At 53.1% G+C, this 19,198-nt stretch overlaps 1 protein-coding gene across 5 annotated transcripts; it reads left to right on the plus strand.

The window, feature by feature from the left end:
• Window positions 1–327: 327 nt before the first annotated feature.
• Window positions 328–18,789, plus strand: gramd1a (GRAM domain containing 1A). Of its 5 annotated transcripts, XM_023963823.1 has the most exons (22): window positions 328–626; window positions 1,363–1,481; window positions 3,109–3,912; window positions 7,020–7,233; window positions 9,087–9,107; window positions 9,202–9,286; window positions 9,368–9,471; window positions 9,595–9,690; window positions 9,790–9,870; window positions 11,750–11,868; window positions 11,945–12,224; window positions 12,311–12,464; window positions 12,818–12,970; window positions 14,089–14,210; window positions 14,289–14,431; window positions 15,166–15,269; window positions 15,441–15,656; window positions 16,109–16,190; window positions 16,327–16,338; window positions 17,125–17,232; window positions 17,308–17,428; window positions 17,506–18,789. In XM_023963823.1, the coding sequence occupies exons 3-22, from the start codon at window positions 3,509–3,511 to the stop codon at window positions 17,605–17,607; spliced, it is 2,721 nt and encodes a 906-aa protein (XP_023819591.1). In that variant the 5' UTR covers window positions 328–626; window positions 1,363–1,481; window positions 3,109–3,508; the 3' UTR covers window positions 17,608–18,789. The 5 variants fall into 5 exon arrangements, with proteins under 5 accessions (XP_023819591.1, XP_023819593.1, XP_023819594.1 ...); XM_023963825.1 differs by lacking the exon at window positions 16,327–16,338 and having other exon boundaries at window positions 330–626; XM_023963824.1 differs by lacking the exons at window positions 328–626; window positions 1,363–1,481 and adding an exon at window positions 2,381–2,494.
• The last annotated feature ends 409 nt before the right edge of the window (window positions 18,790–19,198 follow it).

The raw sequence follows: 19,198 nt of genomic DNA on the forward strand, positions 1-19,198 counted from the left end.
CCTCTGCGTGGACATAAACTCACTCCTACAGTTCTGAGCTCCTCCTTCCTGCTGGACTCTGAGGAAAACAAGACTTCTGCAGTCAAGGCTGACTAAACACCCACCAGCCGCGTGGACGTGATGCGTGAGGGTCACGTCAAGCATGTTTGTGTGTTTTGGCCACGGTGAAGGTCGGGGGTCACGTGACGCAGACAGGTGACCCAGGAGGACTCCTGCTGAAAACTTAACGCTTCTTTCCAGCTGACTGTCATTCTGAAAGCCACATAAAACCGGGAGGCGCGCGCGCCGTAGGGGAGGGGGGGGGGCTTCAAGGAAATGTTGACATATGATCAATCCCGGAGGGGGGGCAGTGAAACACCTCCTCCTCTCTGGCTGCCGCCGTGTCTTTTATTTTTAGCTCAGATCGACTTTCCGGAGATCAGATTCAGCAGCGGCGGCGCTCTGCAGCAGCTGGGACCGCAGTGAAGAGGCCCGCCGCCCGCAGCGAAGAGGACCGCCGTTTAGCTCCGTTGCGTCCGGGAGGGAGGCGCTCCAACCGGCAGGATGCTCCACCGGCCGTCCGGAGGGGGAACTCTAACCGCCGAGTGATGCTGAGAGGAAGGAAGCAGATCAGAACCGACAGTCAGGTAACAGCAAAGATCAGAACTTTTTCACCTCAACATTTAGTTTCAGAACTCCAGAGCTGCACGTTTCTCTCCTTTATTACGTTTCTTCCTATTATTATATCATGAAACGAATTCTGCTTCTTCACAAAAATGAGTCTTTTATGTCCAGAATATCAAAAGTGACTCATCATGACTCTGATAAACATTCCTTTGATTTGAAATGAGAATGGTTTATATGTCAAAATATAAAACTGTTTTTAACAAATAATAACACGAATGGGGGGGGGGGGGGTAACCAAGGAAACCAAGAACCAGCTAGATTAATCATTTACTCATTGTTTGCCATGTGGAGAGAGAAAAATGAACTTTTATGACCTCTAATTAAAAATGGATGCAGATTTGTTTGTAGAGCAAATGAACTGTCCTTTAATTTGAAGATAACAACAGAAATGTGCTTCTTTAGTATTTGTGCAGTGAGTCACTAATATTCGACAGTGAACAACTGCGAAGACATTTGTATTCTAATGTTTTCAAAAATGATCTGTGGAGGGACTCCATCAAACTCCTCACTCTGGTTTTGGTGTCTGAAAATGAGCTGCCTGAGGCGTTTGGGTTCCCTCACCACACATCATCCACCTCTTACCTAATTAAACAATTCTGGAGAGAATAGTCAGATTGGAGGAGCTCAGAAAATGACATGAGATGAAGTAAAGTTCACCACTTGGATGATCTGAAATGTGTGTTTTTGTGTTGTCAGCTGCAGACAAGGTGACACATCCTCGTCTCCGTCGGTTGCCTGTGTCCTGGAGGAGACCCCAGCCTCCTTCCTGTTTCAGTCCAGGAGCTCAGGTTCAGGGATGCAGCTGCAAAAAGCCGGTGAGCTTTCAGCCTTCTGCACACAACATGCAAACTTCTCCAGGCTTTGAAGAGCGCATGCGCATTGAAGGCGCGCGTTCATCCTCTGTTGGACACCAGAGGGCGCTGTGTGTCGCTCACAGAATTCCCCACATTAGCTCTTTAAATAATGACCAGTTTTTTCATTAGTTTGATTACTATCATTGAGAAGAACAGTCACTGTGGCTTCATGGGAAAGTGTCAAAAGTACATTTTAGGGGAAAACCACGGAACTATTCTGACAATAAGTAATTATTAAATTAAAATTTAATTTTAAAAACTGTCTGAGAAACGTTCTTTTTTTAAAATCAAGTTGATTGCGGGTTTTAAATATAAAAATCTGGTTTCTGAGAGTATTTATGTAGAAGCCCGTTTCTTCTCTCCAGACGCCACACTGAAGGAACAGTTATTTTCCCGGAATCTACCATAAAGTTTGTGGAAGGGGTGTTCAGTTTGTTCTGGTTTCGAAATTGTAATTCCACTCGCTCGACTGATAAATATAATTATATTATATTGCTTAACTTGCATAAGGCTTCTTTTCCCCGTTGAATTGAGGCTTTAAAAACGTTTCCAGCGTGTTTTGTGTTTCGGAGTCATTGTGAACGTCCCCCTCCTCACTCGCTAAAGACTTCGACTAACTGTCTCGGCTCTTTTTCATCAAAAGGCTCGTTTGTGCGGATCTCGAACCGAGCCGGTTCGCGTTTCGTTCAGTTTAGTGCCGGCTTTGTTGACTGGTTTATAATGAAGGACGTCGGTTTGGAGCGTCTTGGCCGGGAATGAACCCCCGCTGCGCCTCGTAGTTCGTGAGTCGGGCCGCGGAGGTCGAGGGGGATCGCTAGCGGGCTAACAGCTAGCTAGCCGCAGCCGGCGGATCCCAAAATGTTGATGTGCTCCTGTGAAAAAGTGGAGTATAACATCCCGTCCCGCTCCGTGGCTCGGCTGGTGTTCGAAGCCGAACAGGACGGCAGGAATACCGGGAACTCATCCAACGGGAGGTAAGAGGTTCAACTTAGTAAATCTGGAGTTTTCGTCAGACTTGGAACGCATCAGCGCCGCCTGAACGCCCCGCGTCTGCTTTGTTTAGCGTGAGTTGTTTGTTTGTTTCTTTGTGATGACGTGAGGCTTTTGCGGCAGTGAGTGAGAAAATGCCCCTGCTGTGGTGCAGATTGGGGGGGGGGGAGTTGCCCCGGGATTAAGGTGGATTACTCTGGACAAACAAATCCGAGCCGAGATTGTTCTTGTTCAAACACAATCACATCCGCGGTTCCGGAGCTTTCCCTGAAGCTTTAAGGCAAACAATGGAGTGAAGTGGAGCGCCCCCTCCTGAAGGATCTGGTGGGGGCTTCATGGCTGTTCTTGGGGTGGGGGGGTGGGGGGGCGGTTTCAGATCTTCTGACCTCCATGTCTGAGGGAAGCCACAGTGACCGGACTCTCAGTTTATGCAGTTCCCTTCCTCACGGTGCAGGTTATCAATGAACCTGATCGATTGGCTTTGGAACCGCATCACGTGATGCACCTACAGCTGACCAATGAACACACAGATCTGATCAAGGAGGAAACAATCAGTTTGAGTCAGGACAGGCTCCAGATGTGTGCTTTGTGTCTGCAGCTGTCTCAAAGATGATTGTGCAAAAGGAGTGAAGAAGAGCGGCGGCGGCGGCGGGGCCCTGGACGCTGGCCCCTGGTGCTCACCCGCTTCTGAAACTCCACCGAAGATCAAGAGAATAGTGGCAGCATCTTCTGCACGCCACTTCCTGTTTCTTCAGTTTGAGGAGGACTGTGGGGTTGTTTCAAAACGCCTCTGCCGTTCTCTCACTGACGGCGTCTGAGGGGAGCTCGTGTTTACAGGAAATTTGACCCACACGCCGTTGCTTCATGGAGCCATACCGGATTTGGCGAAAGGCTTCTGTCGCGGTGAGAGACGGTCAGACTGAGCTCCGGAGGCGCCGTTGGGTCATGGTCGATTGAAAACGAAAACTCTGGAGACCTGGACATTCACCGCTCAGAAGATGACGGCGTCCTCTCCTGCCAGACTGGCGGGTTACACTCTGGCACAGGCCATCACCGTCCCAACGCTGACTGTCCTGCCGCCGTCCTCAGACACCGAGTCCTGGTCCCGCTCCCCCAGCCCCAGACTGTCCCGGCTTAGCCGGTCTCACCGGAGCAGGACCCGCACGAGGAAATGGGGCGTAGGGCCGGCGGGGTCTGCAGAGAGCGGCGCTGCTCAGCTGCGAGCCCCCTCCCCTTCTGCAGCTGCTGGGATGGAGGTCACGGGGCAAGGTCAGGACAGCCCGTCACATGACCTGCTGCTGCCGCCGTCGCGCCCCGGATCACGCAGCCCTTCGCCCAGCCGGCAGTCCCGTTGGTCCCTGCGGAGCCTGCTGAGCAGAGACTCGGACTGGGACGTCAGCAGGTTAGTGGTTTGTTCCAGATGAGCGGCCGAAAAACAGGAAGAAGATCACGCAAGAAGCCCGGCTGCTTCCTGCTGACAGAACCTCACTCATGTTAGAGATGACGGAGTTCTGCTGCAGAACAGCTCTGGATTCAGGATCAGGAAAACTGAGAGGTGTCCCTGTCCTGGTTCATGTTAAACTGTCCTGATCCATGGCAGAAGCCTGTTCTGCTCTAAACCTGGAAGAAGGGCAGATGATGATGCGGGGTTGATGTCAGGCGGGGGCGGCTCTGTGATTTAACGCGCCCCGCTGTGATAAAACCTGCAGTCTGTCAACCTCAAAGTGATGTCAGAGGACGTCCTGAAGGCAGACGCTCTAGAAACGGGAGACAAAGGGAGGACCACTGTGGTGGAGGAGGAGGAGGAGGAGGAGGAGGAACACTGGGTCAGGGTGGTGGAGCTGGAGGCGGGATCCTGAGCTGCTTATGCCCTCCGTTCATGATGACATCACCTCCAGCCAATAGGAAAGGGCTTGTAGTCTGATGATGTAATGTGGGTCCAATTAGGCGAGGCGGAGCATCCCTGCAGTGCTCCGCCCTTTAGCGGTCCTCCGCTCACACAGCCTCACTCGAATGAAGCCCCATCACCCAGATCAACGCTGTTTAAGTTGAAGGGTTAAAAAGTCCTTTCAGAGTAAAAGTCTAACAAGAGAAACCAGTTGGACTTGAGATCAAAACGGTTGGAGGAGGAGCAGCACCTTCCCAGAGAAGAGAAATGCTTCAACTCTGAAGTTGACGTGTCTCATGTGTTTATGAAACATTCTGCAGGGATCAGCCGTAAATACGGGTGGCGTGTTTGCGTGTTGATCCTCCTCATGTTCAGTCTGGAGGATCACGTGACTCAGTCGTCAGGCCTCACCTGAATGCGTGATGATGTGTGACGGACGCACGGTGCCTTCACCTTTCTCCTCAGTCAGAGGTTTTACCTGAAGCCAGCCCTCAGAGGAGCTGGTTATCTTTACGAGGAGGCCCAGGTCTGCCGGTAAACGGGTCCTATCTCTTCTCTCAGGAACTTTGAACTGCGTTGTTTTATAATGTGCGTGTTTTTATGACTGAGGCACACATTCACACCTGGGGAGTTCTGCTCTCGTCACCTTTCTCTGGAAGCGTCCGCTCTCGGTGTGCCGTCCGAGTCCAGAGGGATCTCCTCTCATTTCCACTGAGGGGGGGGTGGAGATCGCAGTCTGCATCACTGGAGGTGCAAACGGGGCTCCTGGTGAGTTCGCTGCAGGCGTGAACAGGAAGCGCCTCGTTGGTTCAGAACCCGGCCTGCGGGTTGAAGGTCGCCCGCTGTGCCTCCTTGTTCTGCCCCTCTAAGGCCCGTGAAGGAGGCCGTCCTTCTCCTGCTGCCCCTCTCTGCGCCTCCTGGTCCCACGGCTGTGGATGGTTGCTGTGGAAAGCAGATTACACAGAGGGGGGGTCAGAGCCGTGGCAGTGCTGGCCTGGCCTGGCTCAGGCCAGCATGGATTATAATGTGGTCTCTAATCCACAGAGATGGATGCACAGATTGAGGGTAAAAGGATCGGGGGGGCTGTGGCCTTCGGCCAGGTGGGGGCAGACAGGGCCACTTTAGATCTGCTGCTGGGGTTTTCGTGGCTTTTCTTTTAGATGAAGCCCCCCCCCCCCCCCCCTGCAGTTAGAACATCTAACGCCAACCGTCACTTCCTTCAGACACGGATGTGGGGGGGTTGGCGTGGACCACACGCACAGACGCGGCTCCACGCCGGCTCAGAATAGGAAGCACGGCCTCTTCAGCTCGCGCAGTCTCCTCCTCCTCCTCATCTCCCTCCTCCCCTCTTTAGCTGTTCAGGATTACGGGGAGGGGGGCGCAGAGACGCTAGTCCGTTATCTCGGGTCGTCCAGGGGTGTCCGGTGCCGGACCGCGATGGGAAACTAGCCTCCATCCGCGGGACGGACGGACGGACAGTGGTCGCTCCTCTCCCCCCCCACCGCAGCTGAGCGCGCGGGACGCGGCGCGAGCCGACATTTTTCCCCGGACCATCTGGCTCGCGGCGCCGCGCCTCCTCCCGCAGCGGCGGACATCGCAGCGGATCAGGTGGATCTGAAATGTTTGAGTAAGTGCCCCACGCCGGGACCGGTTCTGTGTGCGCGCGCACACCGGCCAGTGCGCGCGCCTCCGTCCTCATCGATGCTCGCGGCGGGTATTGTTTACGCGGACAGCGCGGCGCGGCTTTAGCCGCTTAAACCGATAGCGTTAATGATCTGCACATGGTCACGCGCCGGGAGTCCTCCGTTCCGACCCCGTCCGCGTGCCCGCGAGACCAGCGGCCTCGTGTTTACCTCCCCGTGACGGAAACGCGCTGACGCGGTGCGGGGTTTCTGCGGGGATGGGACAGGAAGCTCCAGTCACGCAGAAAAATCTAGAAGGGTTTGCATCCAGCTGCCGAGCCTAATCTGTGCTTGTAAACACACACGGACACGGGCGCACGCGCGCATCCACCTGCTCCTGAAGGCGGCTTAGTGCTGCTCCTCATCATCAGCTGATCAGCACCTCCCTGCTGTGGTTCACGGACAACCTCCCAGGCCATGAAGATGAAGACTATACCTGCAGCTGGAGGGTATCTGCCTGTGCCACAGGTTCGATTCCGGCAGCCTTGGTTGCAGGACAGAAGCTGACGTAACCCCCACATGGCCTTAAGGAAACCTGTAGACTCTGGATAAACTTTTCTGAAGCGTCTTCAGCTGGAGACGAGTTTAAACTGTGGTTTGATTTATCGTTGCTGACGGGGACGACCATCAGAGTTTTTATAGTTTTATGGTTGGCGGTTAGTACTAGTTATTTGAACTAGTCTTTTAAACTGGACCATAGCAAAGAACCAGTGATTCTTAGATCACAGGTTCCTGAAGATCTCAGCCGTTTTGGTGCATCTTTGGTACGTTTCGTACACGTCGGCGGAGCAGTCTGTCATCAGCCAGACTGGGGGGGGGCTGATGGCTCTGACCTCAGTGGGCCTTTGGCTGATCTGTTTGGAGGAGAGCTGCAGGCGTTTCCTGAGCAAACTCCAGACAGGTCCCATCAAAGAACCTCTCTTCTGTTCTGTCCTCCAGCACGGCCAGTAACTCCCCACGCAGCACCCCCGGGAGCTCCCCCTCCCTGCGGCGCCGGGTCCTGGGCGGGGGCAAGGCCAGCGAGAGCGAAGGAGGAGAGAAGAGCAGCGGAGGAGGGGGGGTCTCCGACGGCGCGCTCCCCTCCGTACCCTCATCGTCCTCCCTCTCGTCCGCCTACCCAATCGCCTCTCGCCACTTCAGTCGCAATGCCAAGGTGAGGCGGCATTCATGTTCCGGGGCTGCCCCCACAGTGATCATATATGATGTAGTTTTGAACTATTGGGTGTTTTCTGCTGAGAGACCTTCTGTGCTCATTGGTTGACAAAGAATGTGATGATGATGATGATGATGAAGGGACACTTGACTCAGGAGGAAGCAGGCTATTTCTGCAGTTTCTGTCACATTAGTCACATTCACTCCATAGGATTCCAGCTCACCGACACAAACTCCATCGTTGGCTTTATCATCCATGATCATATTATTAACAAGCATGTGTGAATTAAAGAGGACGCCATCCATGCGTCACGACCACATCAGAGTCCCTCATTGGTCAAAGTTCAACTACTTTAACGTCCAACGGATGTTTAAAGACCTCGTTTTTTACGTAGAGCCAAAAAACAGACTTGGCAACGCGTGAGCGTGAGAGTTTACTTTTCATGGGTTTTCTGGTCAGAAACACTAAAGCCGGGGTCTGCAAGCTGGGGCCCCGGAGCCACATGTGGCTCTTTGACAACCCCCACACACACACACACACATTTGAGGCTCTCTGGTTAAAGAAAAATAAAATCTTTTTCATTTCAAACAGTAGCCAATTTTTCAGACTAGACGGCACATCAAGCGAAACAAAACTGTCAGATAAGCTGAACTTTGTTCAGTTGAATCACAGTTTCTACCACTCCGTCAGGCTCCTGACTACAATACCCATAATGCTCCATGAATCCATCAAGTAGGACAGCTTTGTAGTGTACCAGGCAAACATTTTGACGATCTTTGTACGCCGTGTACCACAGAAAATATATTCAAGGTCAGTAAGTACTAGCAGTACCACAAATTCTGGTTTAAACCAAACCAAATGTTCCACCAATGAACCAAATCGTAGAGGAAGTGCCTCCCTGCCTCCCTGCCTCCCTGCCTCCCTGCATCTCCGCATCTTTTCTGCATACCACTGTGTTTACATTGAAAGTGTCAAACACGTCAAATCGTTTATTCTTTTTTTTACACACCGGGCTTAGTTTAAGACAACTTAAAGTTTTCCTTCGTCACTTATTAGCAAACTAAAATATCTGAATTTTACGTTTTGTGTCCTCGTTTTGTAAAAAAAAATCAATCCCAAACAAACGTGTGACCTCCAAACCTAGGTTGGAACTGAATTGTGGGAAGATCGGCTTGGAGACGGATTCTGTGTTTTTTATGGGATGTCATCCTGATTCCAATCAGTTTCTGGCGTTTGTGGACGAGCAGGTTTGTAGCTTCTGCTGTGGGCGGATAAAGATCTTTATGCTTTTGGTGATGAGTAAAATATTAAGTTGGTCAGGAAGAAACCTCAACCTCAGCTGGAAGTCCCCCCCCCCCCCCCCCCCCCGTGGAGTCAGCATAAAGTTTGCTTCAGCTGCTTCTACCTCCTCATCTTAGTGAGGAAGACGAGTGATGCGGCTTCAGGAGGAAGATGAAGATCTCTGCTGGTTCCTCTTTTTTTCACACTATGGTATAAATATCAGAAAGTGCCCCCCCTACCCCCCAGATGGAAGCGTGTCCAGACTTCCACAGGGATCCTGGTTTTGGTTCCCAGCAGAAAGGAGAACCGGACCGGACTCCTCCCCCTTCCTGCTCAGGTTCTCCCGGTCAAACAGTTTTCGCTTTTCTGCTGACGTGCCGCTCCGCCGCCGCCGCCACCGCCGCTCTCTGCCATGAGTCGGCTGTTTTAACATGACGGGAGGGTTTTCTTTTTACAGAGCAGGGCTCACATCGGCACAAAGCAGAAGTTGTTGTTGAATTGTCATGGCTGTGATTGAGGAGGAACTGCTGCAGGACTAAATCCTTTTCTAAATCTCTGCCTTTCTCTTGCAGAAAATGCAGAGCTGGTACAACGTAAGTTCACGCCGACGCTGCCCCCCTCCCTGAAGACTCTGCTCCCCGCAGAGGAGCGTCCTGGTGACGGCTTCCTCTCTGTTCTCGTCTGCAGGTTCTCAGCCCCACCTACAAACAGAGAAACGAGGATTTCCGCAAAATATTCAAGAAGCTCCCCGACACCGAGCGGCTCATCGTGGGTGAGTGACACACGCGTGTGCGTGGCGTGACCTCTGTGGCAAGCTTGGGGTCTGTCCGCTGAGCTGCTGTGTCTGCTCCAGACTACTCCTGCGCTCTGCAGAAGGACATCCTGCTCCAGGGGCGTCTGTACCTGTCTGAGAGCTGGCTCTGCTTCTACAGCAACATCTTCCGCTGGGAAACCACTGTAGGTCTCTGACACGTGCACACACACGTGCGCGCACACACACGTGCACATGCCGTTAGCCTGCAGGCCGACCAGAGGCCCTCCAGGGAATGTTCAGACTGTTCAGGCAGGTTCTCTGTCCAGATCACCATCCAGCTGAAAGACGTGACGTGCATGACCAAGGAGAAGACCGCCAAGCTCATTCCCAACGCCATCCAAATCAGCACCGAGAGCGAGAAGGTAGCGCGGAACGGCCCGGTTCTGCTCGTGCAGCACTTCAGAGGCCGCTAACTCGCCGCTCCGCCTGTCACATATTTCTTCTTCTTCTGCTCTGCTCAGCACTTCTTCACCTCGTTCGGAGCGAGGGATCGCAGCTTCATGATGATCTTCCGTCTGTGGCAGAATGCGCTGATGGATAAGGTAACCCCCCCCCCCACCCCCACCCCCGCCCTGCAGTAAGTCCGCACGTCACTTTTAACGCCTCAGAACCGAACCGGCAGCAGAAAAGAGAGGCAGAAACTCTGAGCCAAAGCTGAAGAGATGACTTCATTTGAACTCTGCTATGCTGGTACCAGTTCAGAAGCGCTTTTGGTTTCCCTCCAGAACCATGTCCCAAATGCGACTGGTTCTGCTGCTTCTGGGTGTTTTTTTTCCTCCAGACCTTCTGTTTGTCAGTGAGTGTCCAGGCTTTGAGTCGGGTTCTGCTCTCCAATTTCCTGGGAAGTGAACAACACAGCGGTTCTGATCCGCTACTCCGGATCAGGAGGACTTCTCAGATCATGGGAGTTCGTTCATCTGGTCCAAATGTGGATTTGGAGAAGGCGTTCGACCGCGTCCGTCCCCCATGGTATCCTGGGCAGGGTGATCTGAGAGTGTGGGGTCCGGGGAGCCTTACTGAGGGCTGTCCAGTCTCAGTATGACCGGAGTAGGAGTTTGGTTCCCATAGCCGGCAGTAAGTCAGACCTGTTCCCGGTGCACTTTGGGCTCGGGCAGGGCTGCCCTTCATCACCGGTTCTGTTCATAGTTTCTATGGACAGAATTTCTGGGCGCAGCCAGGGGCCGGAGGGGATCTGGTTTGGGGACCACCGGATTTCCTCTTTGCTCTTTGCAGATGATGTTGTCCTGTTGGCTTCATCGAGCCAGAACCCCCAGTGTGCATTGGGGCGGTTTGCGGCTGGAATGAGGGTCAGCACTGCTAAGTCTGAGGCCATGGTTCTTGACCGGAGAAAGGTAGTTTGCCACCCCTGGGTCCCTGGAGGAGGAGTTTAGATATCTAGGGGTCTCATGCACGAGTGAGGGAAGACCGGAGCCTGAGATCAACAGTCGGATTGGATTCCCACATATTTACGTGGAGCTTTTCCAGCATGGATTTATGTTCTTCCACAGAAAAAGCACTGACCACAGATTAATATTTAAATGATGAGCAAACAGGCGCTTCATAATAACCATAACAATAATAAGAGCACGTTTAGAAGATCATCTCGTATATTACTCAGCTGCCAGATATCTATGCCTCTCAGCAGAACTCATTTCCTCTTATTTCAGACTCTACTGCGTATGTGTGAATGATGTATTCCAACCGAAAGTGTGACCCATGTCAACGTTTGTTATATTCTGAAAACATTTTTCTGATCCCATGTACACGGTTGGATTCTAATCCGACCATTGATCCCATCAAGATACTTTGCACATGTAACTGCGGCTTATGGTGTTGACTCACAGCGCGGCGGGGGCGTGGCCTCACCATGGTGTCTCTCCATCGTGATGTCAGTCAGCCATCACGTCCATCGGCACAGCCCTGCTACAGACAGGCCTCCATCAGTCTGTAGACCAGGTTCACTTTGGGTCAGACCAAGTCTTGGTTTGTTCTGCATTTGTGTAGATGTCTGCACCCCCCCATGGATTTATTCAGGGTACCAGGCTCCTCCTTTAAACACCAGACCGGTTCTTCTGGCATCGCCATCCGATCCGAGCTGCTCTGTTCCCGTCTCGTCTGGAGGTTCTTCAGCCGCAGGAGCCTCTTCCGTTTTAGTCGCGCGTTCACCTTCAACGTCTCTCTACCTTTAACCCTCCCTCGGTTCTTCATCATCCATCATCTTCGTCACTCCGTCTGGGTCATTTTTCTGATTGAAGTTCCGGCCGTTTGTTTTTTTTGGAGACCTGGACTTAGGAGAACTGTGAGGATCCGGGTCAGAAGCTCGGCCGGGTTCTGTCATCGGTCCTGGTTGTTGCAGTCGTGACCTGCAGGTCCGTCGGCGTCGCCGTGAGCCCCCTCCTCAGGTGTGTTTTTGCTCCTCAGGCTCTGTCCCCCAAAGAGCTGTGGCACATCGTGCACCAGTGTTACGGCACCGAGCTGGGCCTCACCAGCGAGGACGACGACTACGTCTCCCCCACCTCGGAGCACATGAACGGACTGCTGTGAGTGTTTCTGGGGGGGGCACACAGGAAGTGGCGTGTTGAGTCTTCAACTGTCGTTTCTTCTGTGGTCCTTCAGGCCCGGAGACGAGGGGGTGTCGGTGACGGACCTCCTGGACCTGAGCTGCGGCTCGGTTCCTTCTTCGGGCAGCTCCCCCCCGCCCCTGGTGCCCTGCACCCACTCTGTTTCCCCCTCAGCTTCCAGCCTCAGTGGGACCTCCCCCCCTCCCTGTCTGCCCATCGAGGTGCCCACCCCCTCGGGATGCCGCCTGAGCTGTGAACCCCCGGAACCCAGCCCCCCCAGCTTCCACGGCTCGGCGCCGTCCATCGCTCTCACCTCCGCCTCCGCCTCCTCCTTCGTGAGTGTTTTGGACTTTCCCCCGCCCCTCAACCAACCCCCCAGTCTCCATCCTCCACGCGCTTTCTCTTCTTCTCTCCATTTCAGACTCTGGAGGAAGGAGGAGACAGCCTGTCAGAGTCGGCCAATCACATGCCGGCTCCGCCCACTGCCAGCCTGGGGAACCTGTCCTCGCTGGACATCACCAACGACGAGGAGCTGCCCACCGACCCCAGCAACTCCTCGGACACGCAGGACGACGGTGAGTGTTGGGGCCGGAGGTCTCCTGCATCGTCTGGACTGAAAAGCAGAACTGCATCCAGAGGAGCTGTAGAACCTGTCGGCATGACGCCGTTTGGACCGGAAAAGTTCCTTTGATTAGATTTCAGCACCTTTTTGCTTCTGCAAACCGAGCCGTGTGTTTGCTTAGCCAGCAGCTTTTCGGTTCTGGACATTAGAGGAGGGGAAGCGTCGTCACCTCCTCCACTTCAGCGCCTCTGGATGTGGTTTGTTTGATCAAAATGGCGATGAGTGTTTGTTCTCGTCTTCTCACGTCGTTTTGGCTCAAGTCGCTCTCCAACCCGCGACGCTGACCTCCGGCCCGCTGTGTTTCAGCTTCAGGTGAGGTGGAGTCGTTCTGTTCGGACCTGAGCGGCCGGCTCAACATCAACGCCGTGGTCCGCATGAGCGTGGACAAGCTGCACGACCTGCTCTTCTCGGCGGACACCCACTTCCTGCAGCACCTCTTCTCTCAGCGCCACTTCACAGGTGCGTCGCCTCCACCCCGCTCAGATGAAGGACGTTCTCCCCGCTCCAGCCGGTTTCTGCCGCGTGTTGGTGGTTCGTGTGAAGGCGAGCCGCCGGCTGCAGCGCAGACGTTCTCCCGCCTGCAGGAACACGTTGCAGGAGATGAGGAGAGCAGGTTTTTCCTGCTGGGATGCAGGCGGTTGGGCCTTTGTTTTAGTTCATTTCCTGTCCATCAGCAGCTGCAGTAGCCAGAATGACCCCCCCTCCCTGAAGAGCACACCTGCAGCACACGAAAGCGCCGGCGTCATGAAACTGTCAGTCTGCAGGAACCACAGCTGCTCTGCTTCGGCCGCAGAATCGTCATATTTACGGCCGCCAGGAAGCGTCTCGTCATCAAAACCTTTTTTTTCCTACTGCGAGATTGAACGCCAGCTTCAGCCACGCCGCAAACTTGAAAACTCGCCAACAGTGCAACACGCCCAGTACCTGCTGAAAATGAAGCTTGGAGATTAGTGAACGACCCCGCCCAAAAAATGATGACATCACAGTGGGAGAAACCATCAATTACATGAATGGAGTCAAAATCTCTGATGAGGCTTAAAAAAATATTTCAAAATCCACTAACGAAAGCAAAGAACACGAGTCGGGGATATCCAAGGGAAGTTTTGAAATTATTATGGGATGGCCACAGGATCAGCCTTAATCCTTTCTATGGTTTTGAAAACCCACCCCGTTCAAAACGGCGTTTTTTGGTGTTTCTAATGTTCAATCTGTGGCTTCCAACGGAATAAAACAAGAGGACACATCTGACCATATTAGGAATGTGGGCGTGGTTTAAAAAAAACCTCAGTTGCTAAGGAAATTCAAAAGTGTACTTTTTACAGATTGTTCTAAATATTACATTGACATGCTCGTCCCCCCCCCCCCCCCCAAAAATAAAATGGTTGCTATGGAGAAAAAAGCAACTTGAAAAGAGTGACTGGACAAATCTTCTTGTTTTTAATCCTTTTCCAGTTGAGAGTAGAGTGAAAATGCTGGAAGCTCATCTGTGATTACGTTTAACCTTAACACCCCCCCCCCCCCCCCCCCACATTCCTCTTCCTAAGCTGCTCGTCTTCTTCGTCCTCTTCCTCCTTCAGACCTGTCGGTGGGCGAGTGGCGGACAGACGGCAGCAGCGGGATCAGCAGCAGAGTCTTGAGTTACACCATCGCCCTCAACAACCCGCTGGGCCCTAAAACGGCCCCGGTGGTGGAAACGCAGGTGTGTGGGGGCGGAGCCAAGCGGACCGCGATGTGAGGAGGGCCGAGGTTCCCCGTGTCTGACTTCTTCTGCTCGCAGACGCTGCACAAGAGCTGCTCCCGCGGCGAGTGCTACGTGGTGGACTCGGAGGTCATCACCTCGGGCATCCCGTACCAGGACTACTTCTACACGCTCCACAGATACTGCCTGACCGCCGTCAACAAACACAAGAGCCGCCTCAGGTGGGTCTGTCTGCAGCTTTAGGACCACCTCCAGGCTTTAATCTGGTGTCTTCAGCATCGCTGTAAGACGTGACGACCACGACCTGCTCATGGAGCTAAACGCACGACTGTTCCCCCACTGCTATGGAAGCGATTCTGTAGCATAATTCATAATAAAAGTCAAACCAGAAATGCTTTTTTATTTTCAAAATGAAGCTGCTTTTGTTGACGCTAAATTAAGATGAAAAATCCATCCGCCAAACGGCTTTTTCTTCTTCACTTATGTCATTTAACTAAAAAGATAAAGAAAATGGTTTTTGACATTTCATTTTCAAAAAGGTCTCTAGTGAAAATGCAAAGCGGGGATCGCATTTTCATTTTCAAAAGTGTCGCATAACTCATCTCCAGGGGGGAGGCGGGGCGATGACGTCAGCACTTCCCCCTCTTTGGATTATCGCTCTAATTATGTCACAGAATGTTTAAGTAGAAAATGAAGAAGCATTTCTTTGTTTTAATGAAGTGACAGAAAAGGCGCTGTTGAGAAAAAACAAAGAGAAAAGGCAGATTTATTTATTTATTTTAATTATGTCACAGAAATGGTTCCAAACACTGAAAAAAACGATTTAAAGCATCAAACTAAAAGCTGATGTCTGTGGCTGCTTGGTGGAAACAGCAGATGGTTGAAGCCTCAGAGGAACCATCATTCCTCCTCCAAAGGTCAGATTTCCAATCTCTGCTCTGCTTCTCCTCCCTAGAGTCTCCTCGGAGATCTGCTACCGGAAGCAGCCGTGGAGCCTGGTGAAGGCTCTGATCGAGAAGAACACCTGGAGCGGCATCGAGGAGTACTACAGACACATGGGTAAGACGCAGAGCCACAGCTCAGCCACCAGGAACAGGCTTTAGCTGGACCTCTAGACGCCTTCAGCCGCCGATGCTCTCCTGCTGCCGCGTCCTGCGCTGCAAACAGGAAGTTCCTCTGCAGCGCAGACGTGACCACACGCCTCACTCTGCCCCCCTCCTTCCTTTACAGAGAGCGAGGTCTGCAAGCTGGAAACTCTGCTGCAGTCTGAGGTTTCCGTGGTGACCGCCGGAGACGCGGTGGGCGCAGACGCCGCCAAAACTCCGCCTTCTCTGCGCCGCAGGAAGCGCACGTCCCGGCGTCCGGGGGACAGGGATACGGGCGGCGGGGGCCCCGGGGACCGGGGGGACAGAGGGGTCGGAGAGGAAAGGGACCACAGAGAAACGGGTATGGAAACTCCTTGGTTTGTTGCCTCTGCTGCCCTCTGCTGGTGCTGTGTGGAGTTCACCTCAGATTTAGTTCTGCAGTGTTCCAACAGTCGTCTGAAGGCGCTTCACTGATTATTCAAAACATCAAATTAGCTCTAAAATACCACAGAAGAGCCTTCAGCAGCTGCACAGGTTCCTGCCTGACTTGGAAGTTCATTTCCTGTGAGATCTGCTGGAGATTTTAGGTTTGGGTCATGCAGAACCGGGCTGCCCACAAAGAAGCTAGACTTGGTTCTGATCTTTTTCCAAGGCTGTTAGTTCAGCCGCTGTGCTGAGTTTGAGTGTTCTGTCTTTTCGCCGAGTATTTGGCGTGCAGCTCATGCCTCGGCGCAGTTCAGTCGCCCTGCTGCGTTTGGGTTTCCTACCGTCGGCTCAGCGTCTGCAGATAAACCCCTCCCCCCTGTTGTTTAGGCGGCGTGTTCACAAAGCTGGGAGAGCGCGGCGCCGGAGGACAAAGCAGCATCTCCACCATCCTCCTCATCGTCAGCTTCATGTAAGTGATCACATGACCTCCAGCTGTGCTTCATGCTGGGTCCGGGTGAGCTGCCGGGTCAGTTCTGTCCGGATCTGGATCTCCTCACACTAACAGCCTTCCTGCCTCTCTTCCCTCCCGGTTGGTGTGTGCGTAGGATCTGTGTCAGGTACGAGAGGCTCCGCCCCGACTGTCGCGGCCTAAATCCCGTCTTTGAATGCGTGCCGGTGCTTTCGGGTGGAACCAGCTGCCTCTGCGCCGTGTGTGCGTGCTGTGGGTGGACGGTGTTGTCTGTTCCTGTGCCGTGGGTTCCCAGAGTGGCACATGAGCTCTCTGAGTGCATGTGTGCCGCTTCCTGCACAGCTCCCATGGGGTCCGGTCAGCTTATGTGGGGTGAACATCCGGACACATTCTGGATTCTCTTTGACTTGAAGCTGATCCTGACTGGACCCCAGACGCCCTGAAAGCACCGGCCCGCTCAGCTGAGGGGGGGTTACTCCGGTCCTCTCTGGAAAACAGACGACTGAGCTGCAAACTCAGACTTTTATTTTGAAAATACACATGGTCAGTCTGGTAGTCAGACTAAGGTTTCTTCTCTCATCCAAGCTCCTCTTCATCACCAAAGTCAGACAAAGATGGAGCTATTTTCCTCCCAGATTAACCCAAAACTTCCAAATCCTGACGAAATCCGTTTCCTCAGAGGAAACCCGGAGCTTCAGAACCCGAAGGAGCTTCTGTTGTGTGTAGAACCTGGAAAGCCTTCAGAACCGCAGCGATCTTGTGGTTCTGTGACTCTGGCGGTGGGCGGGGCTTCCTGACAGTTTCAGGCTTTTGTGGCGCGGTCGTCTCCCCCCCAGCTTACTCCTGCATGTCGCTGTCTGTTCAAATGTGTCTGGGGGGGGCACTAACTGTTCCTGAGCGTCTGTACTGACTGACCTTGTGCCCCCCCCTGCAGTCTGCTGGTGCTGGTCGCTCTCAACATGCTGCTCTTCTATAAGCTGTACTCCCTGGAGCGGGCCGCTCACACGCTGGAGAGGTGGCACTCCTACTCTGTGACGGACAGGTAAGCCCCCCCCCCGTAAGAGAACCAGGTTCTGCTGGTTTCTGTGGGTTAAAGCATCTGTATGCCCCCCCCCAGCCCCCTGCCGCAGACGGCGGGTGAGTGGGCTCAGGTGCTGCACCTGCAGAGGCAGTTCCACCAGGCGCAGCTCAGCAAGTGGCAGCAGATCCTGCAGTCGTCCGTCACGCTGCTCGACCAGGTGGGTGTGCCCCCCCCCCTCTCCCCGCTGCCCCCCAATCCGGCCAGAGAGCCTCATGTTTTCTCTCCCCCCCACAGATGAAACAGTCCCTGGAAAAACTCCATCGCAACATCGTGATCCCAGAGGCACAGCAGGACCCCACAGGTGACCCCCCCACAGAGTCCCTGACTGAAGCCTGACTACCCCCCCCCCCCAGTGCCACTGGGTTATGACCTTCGTAGTCTGGTGGACCAGGAGTCCAGATGCAGCTACCCATATTACCCACAATCCTCCTGACTGACTTGAAAAGAACTTGGAAGCTCTCAGAACCTCAGCAATAATCCAGCTGCAGGGCCACGCCCCCCCCAAGGGGGGGGGGGGGTGACTGGCCACGCCTTCCACCAATCACTTCCCTGGAAACACTCCAACCTCCTCAGGCCTGCTGCTTTTCATGGTGATGGGGACTCTGGGGCGAGAGGGGGGTTAATCCTCTGACCTGAACAAACCCCCTCCCACCTCCAGGTGACTGACATTTCCGGACCGTCTCAGTATTTGAGAGACTGAGTCTCTGACGCCTCTGAAGCTCCTGAAGCCTCTGAAGCTCCTGAAGCCTCTGAAGCTCCACGCTGCACTCGGCTGGGACCAACAGGAGCTGCAGTGAAGAACATCTGACTGAATGTTCACAGAGTTTAAATATTAATATTATTGCGAGGAAAATACTGCTGTGTGTGCAAGTGTGTGTGTGTGTGTGTGTGTGTGTGTGTCTGCAGGTAGAGACAAACAAGCAGAGACCAACGTAGAACTGTCTGTCTGTGTGTCACGTCGGCGTTTGTGCGGCGCCGTCTCGGTTCTGCTCTGATGGGTTGGACTCGGAACAGAAGCAGAACTGGTGAAGAAAAAGGGAACTGGCGGCGCCGCATTGTTTGGTTTTTGTGGCTCCTCCCACTTGGCGGCGAGGCCCTCCTGGTGGGTCGTCTCCTCTCTGCCTCCTGGAGTGTTTGTGCTGCAGAAGCCGGGGGCCCTGCTGTGCGCGGCCCCCGCGGACGACTGGAGAGCGTGGTATTTATTGGGAGCAGAGATGAGGACGTGCTGTAAATGTGATTGTAGATGAACCAGAACCAGAACCGGAGCTGCTCCTCCCTTTAGAAATGGAAGCTGGTCCTGAACTTCCAAGGAGCTTCTCCTGAAGCGGTCAGCGTGTTTCAGAAGGGTCGACTTCTTTGGATAATCAGCTGCACTCATCTGTGATGGTCAAAGTATGGTGGCCCAAAGGGCCAAAACACGTGAAGAGTAAGAAATGATGAAAAAAGTCCAACACAGCAGCATCAATGTTTCCAGTTTTAGAAGAGAAAACAATAAAATCCAATTTTCACTGAATGAAACCTTTGAATTTTTGCACTTTTGTCTGAAATACAGTTTAGTGAAAACAAGCGTTTCCGTCGTCTGCCTCCCTCCCGGGTTCTAACCTGGATGTTCCTGCAAAACGCCAAACATGACTCAGCACTTTTTCCTGGATAAGCTGGGAAGTCGGTTCCTCATCAACCCAAACGTCTAAATATGGTTGACTTTTTTTTCTCTCTTTCTAAATTTAGCCAACAATCTGCTTAAAGAAAGACTTGAATCTTTTACAAAAGAAAAAATTAAATAAACTTTAAAGGGAACTTTTTTTAGACCAATAAGAAAACAAAGACTTGCAAACTTCTTTTGTCCTTCTTGCTGCTTCCTTTGAGGGGCACCAGCAGAAACCATCTCCCTCCATCTGACCCCCTCCTCCTCTACATCCATGAACTC

This window comes from Oryzias latipes, chromosome 16 (genome assembly GCF_002234675.1).
Source record: "Oryzias latipes chromosome 16, ASM223467v1".
In the NCBI taxonomy this organism is placed as follows: Eukaryota; Metazoa; Chordata; class Actinopteri; order Beloniformes; family Adrianichthyidae; genus Oryzias; species Oryzias latipes.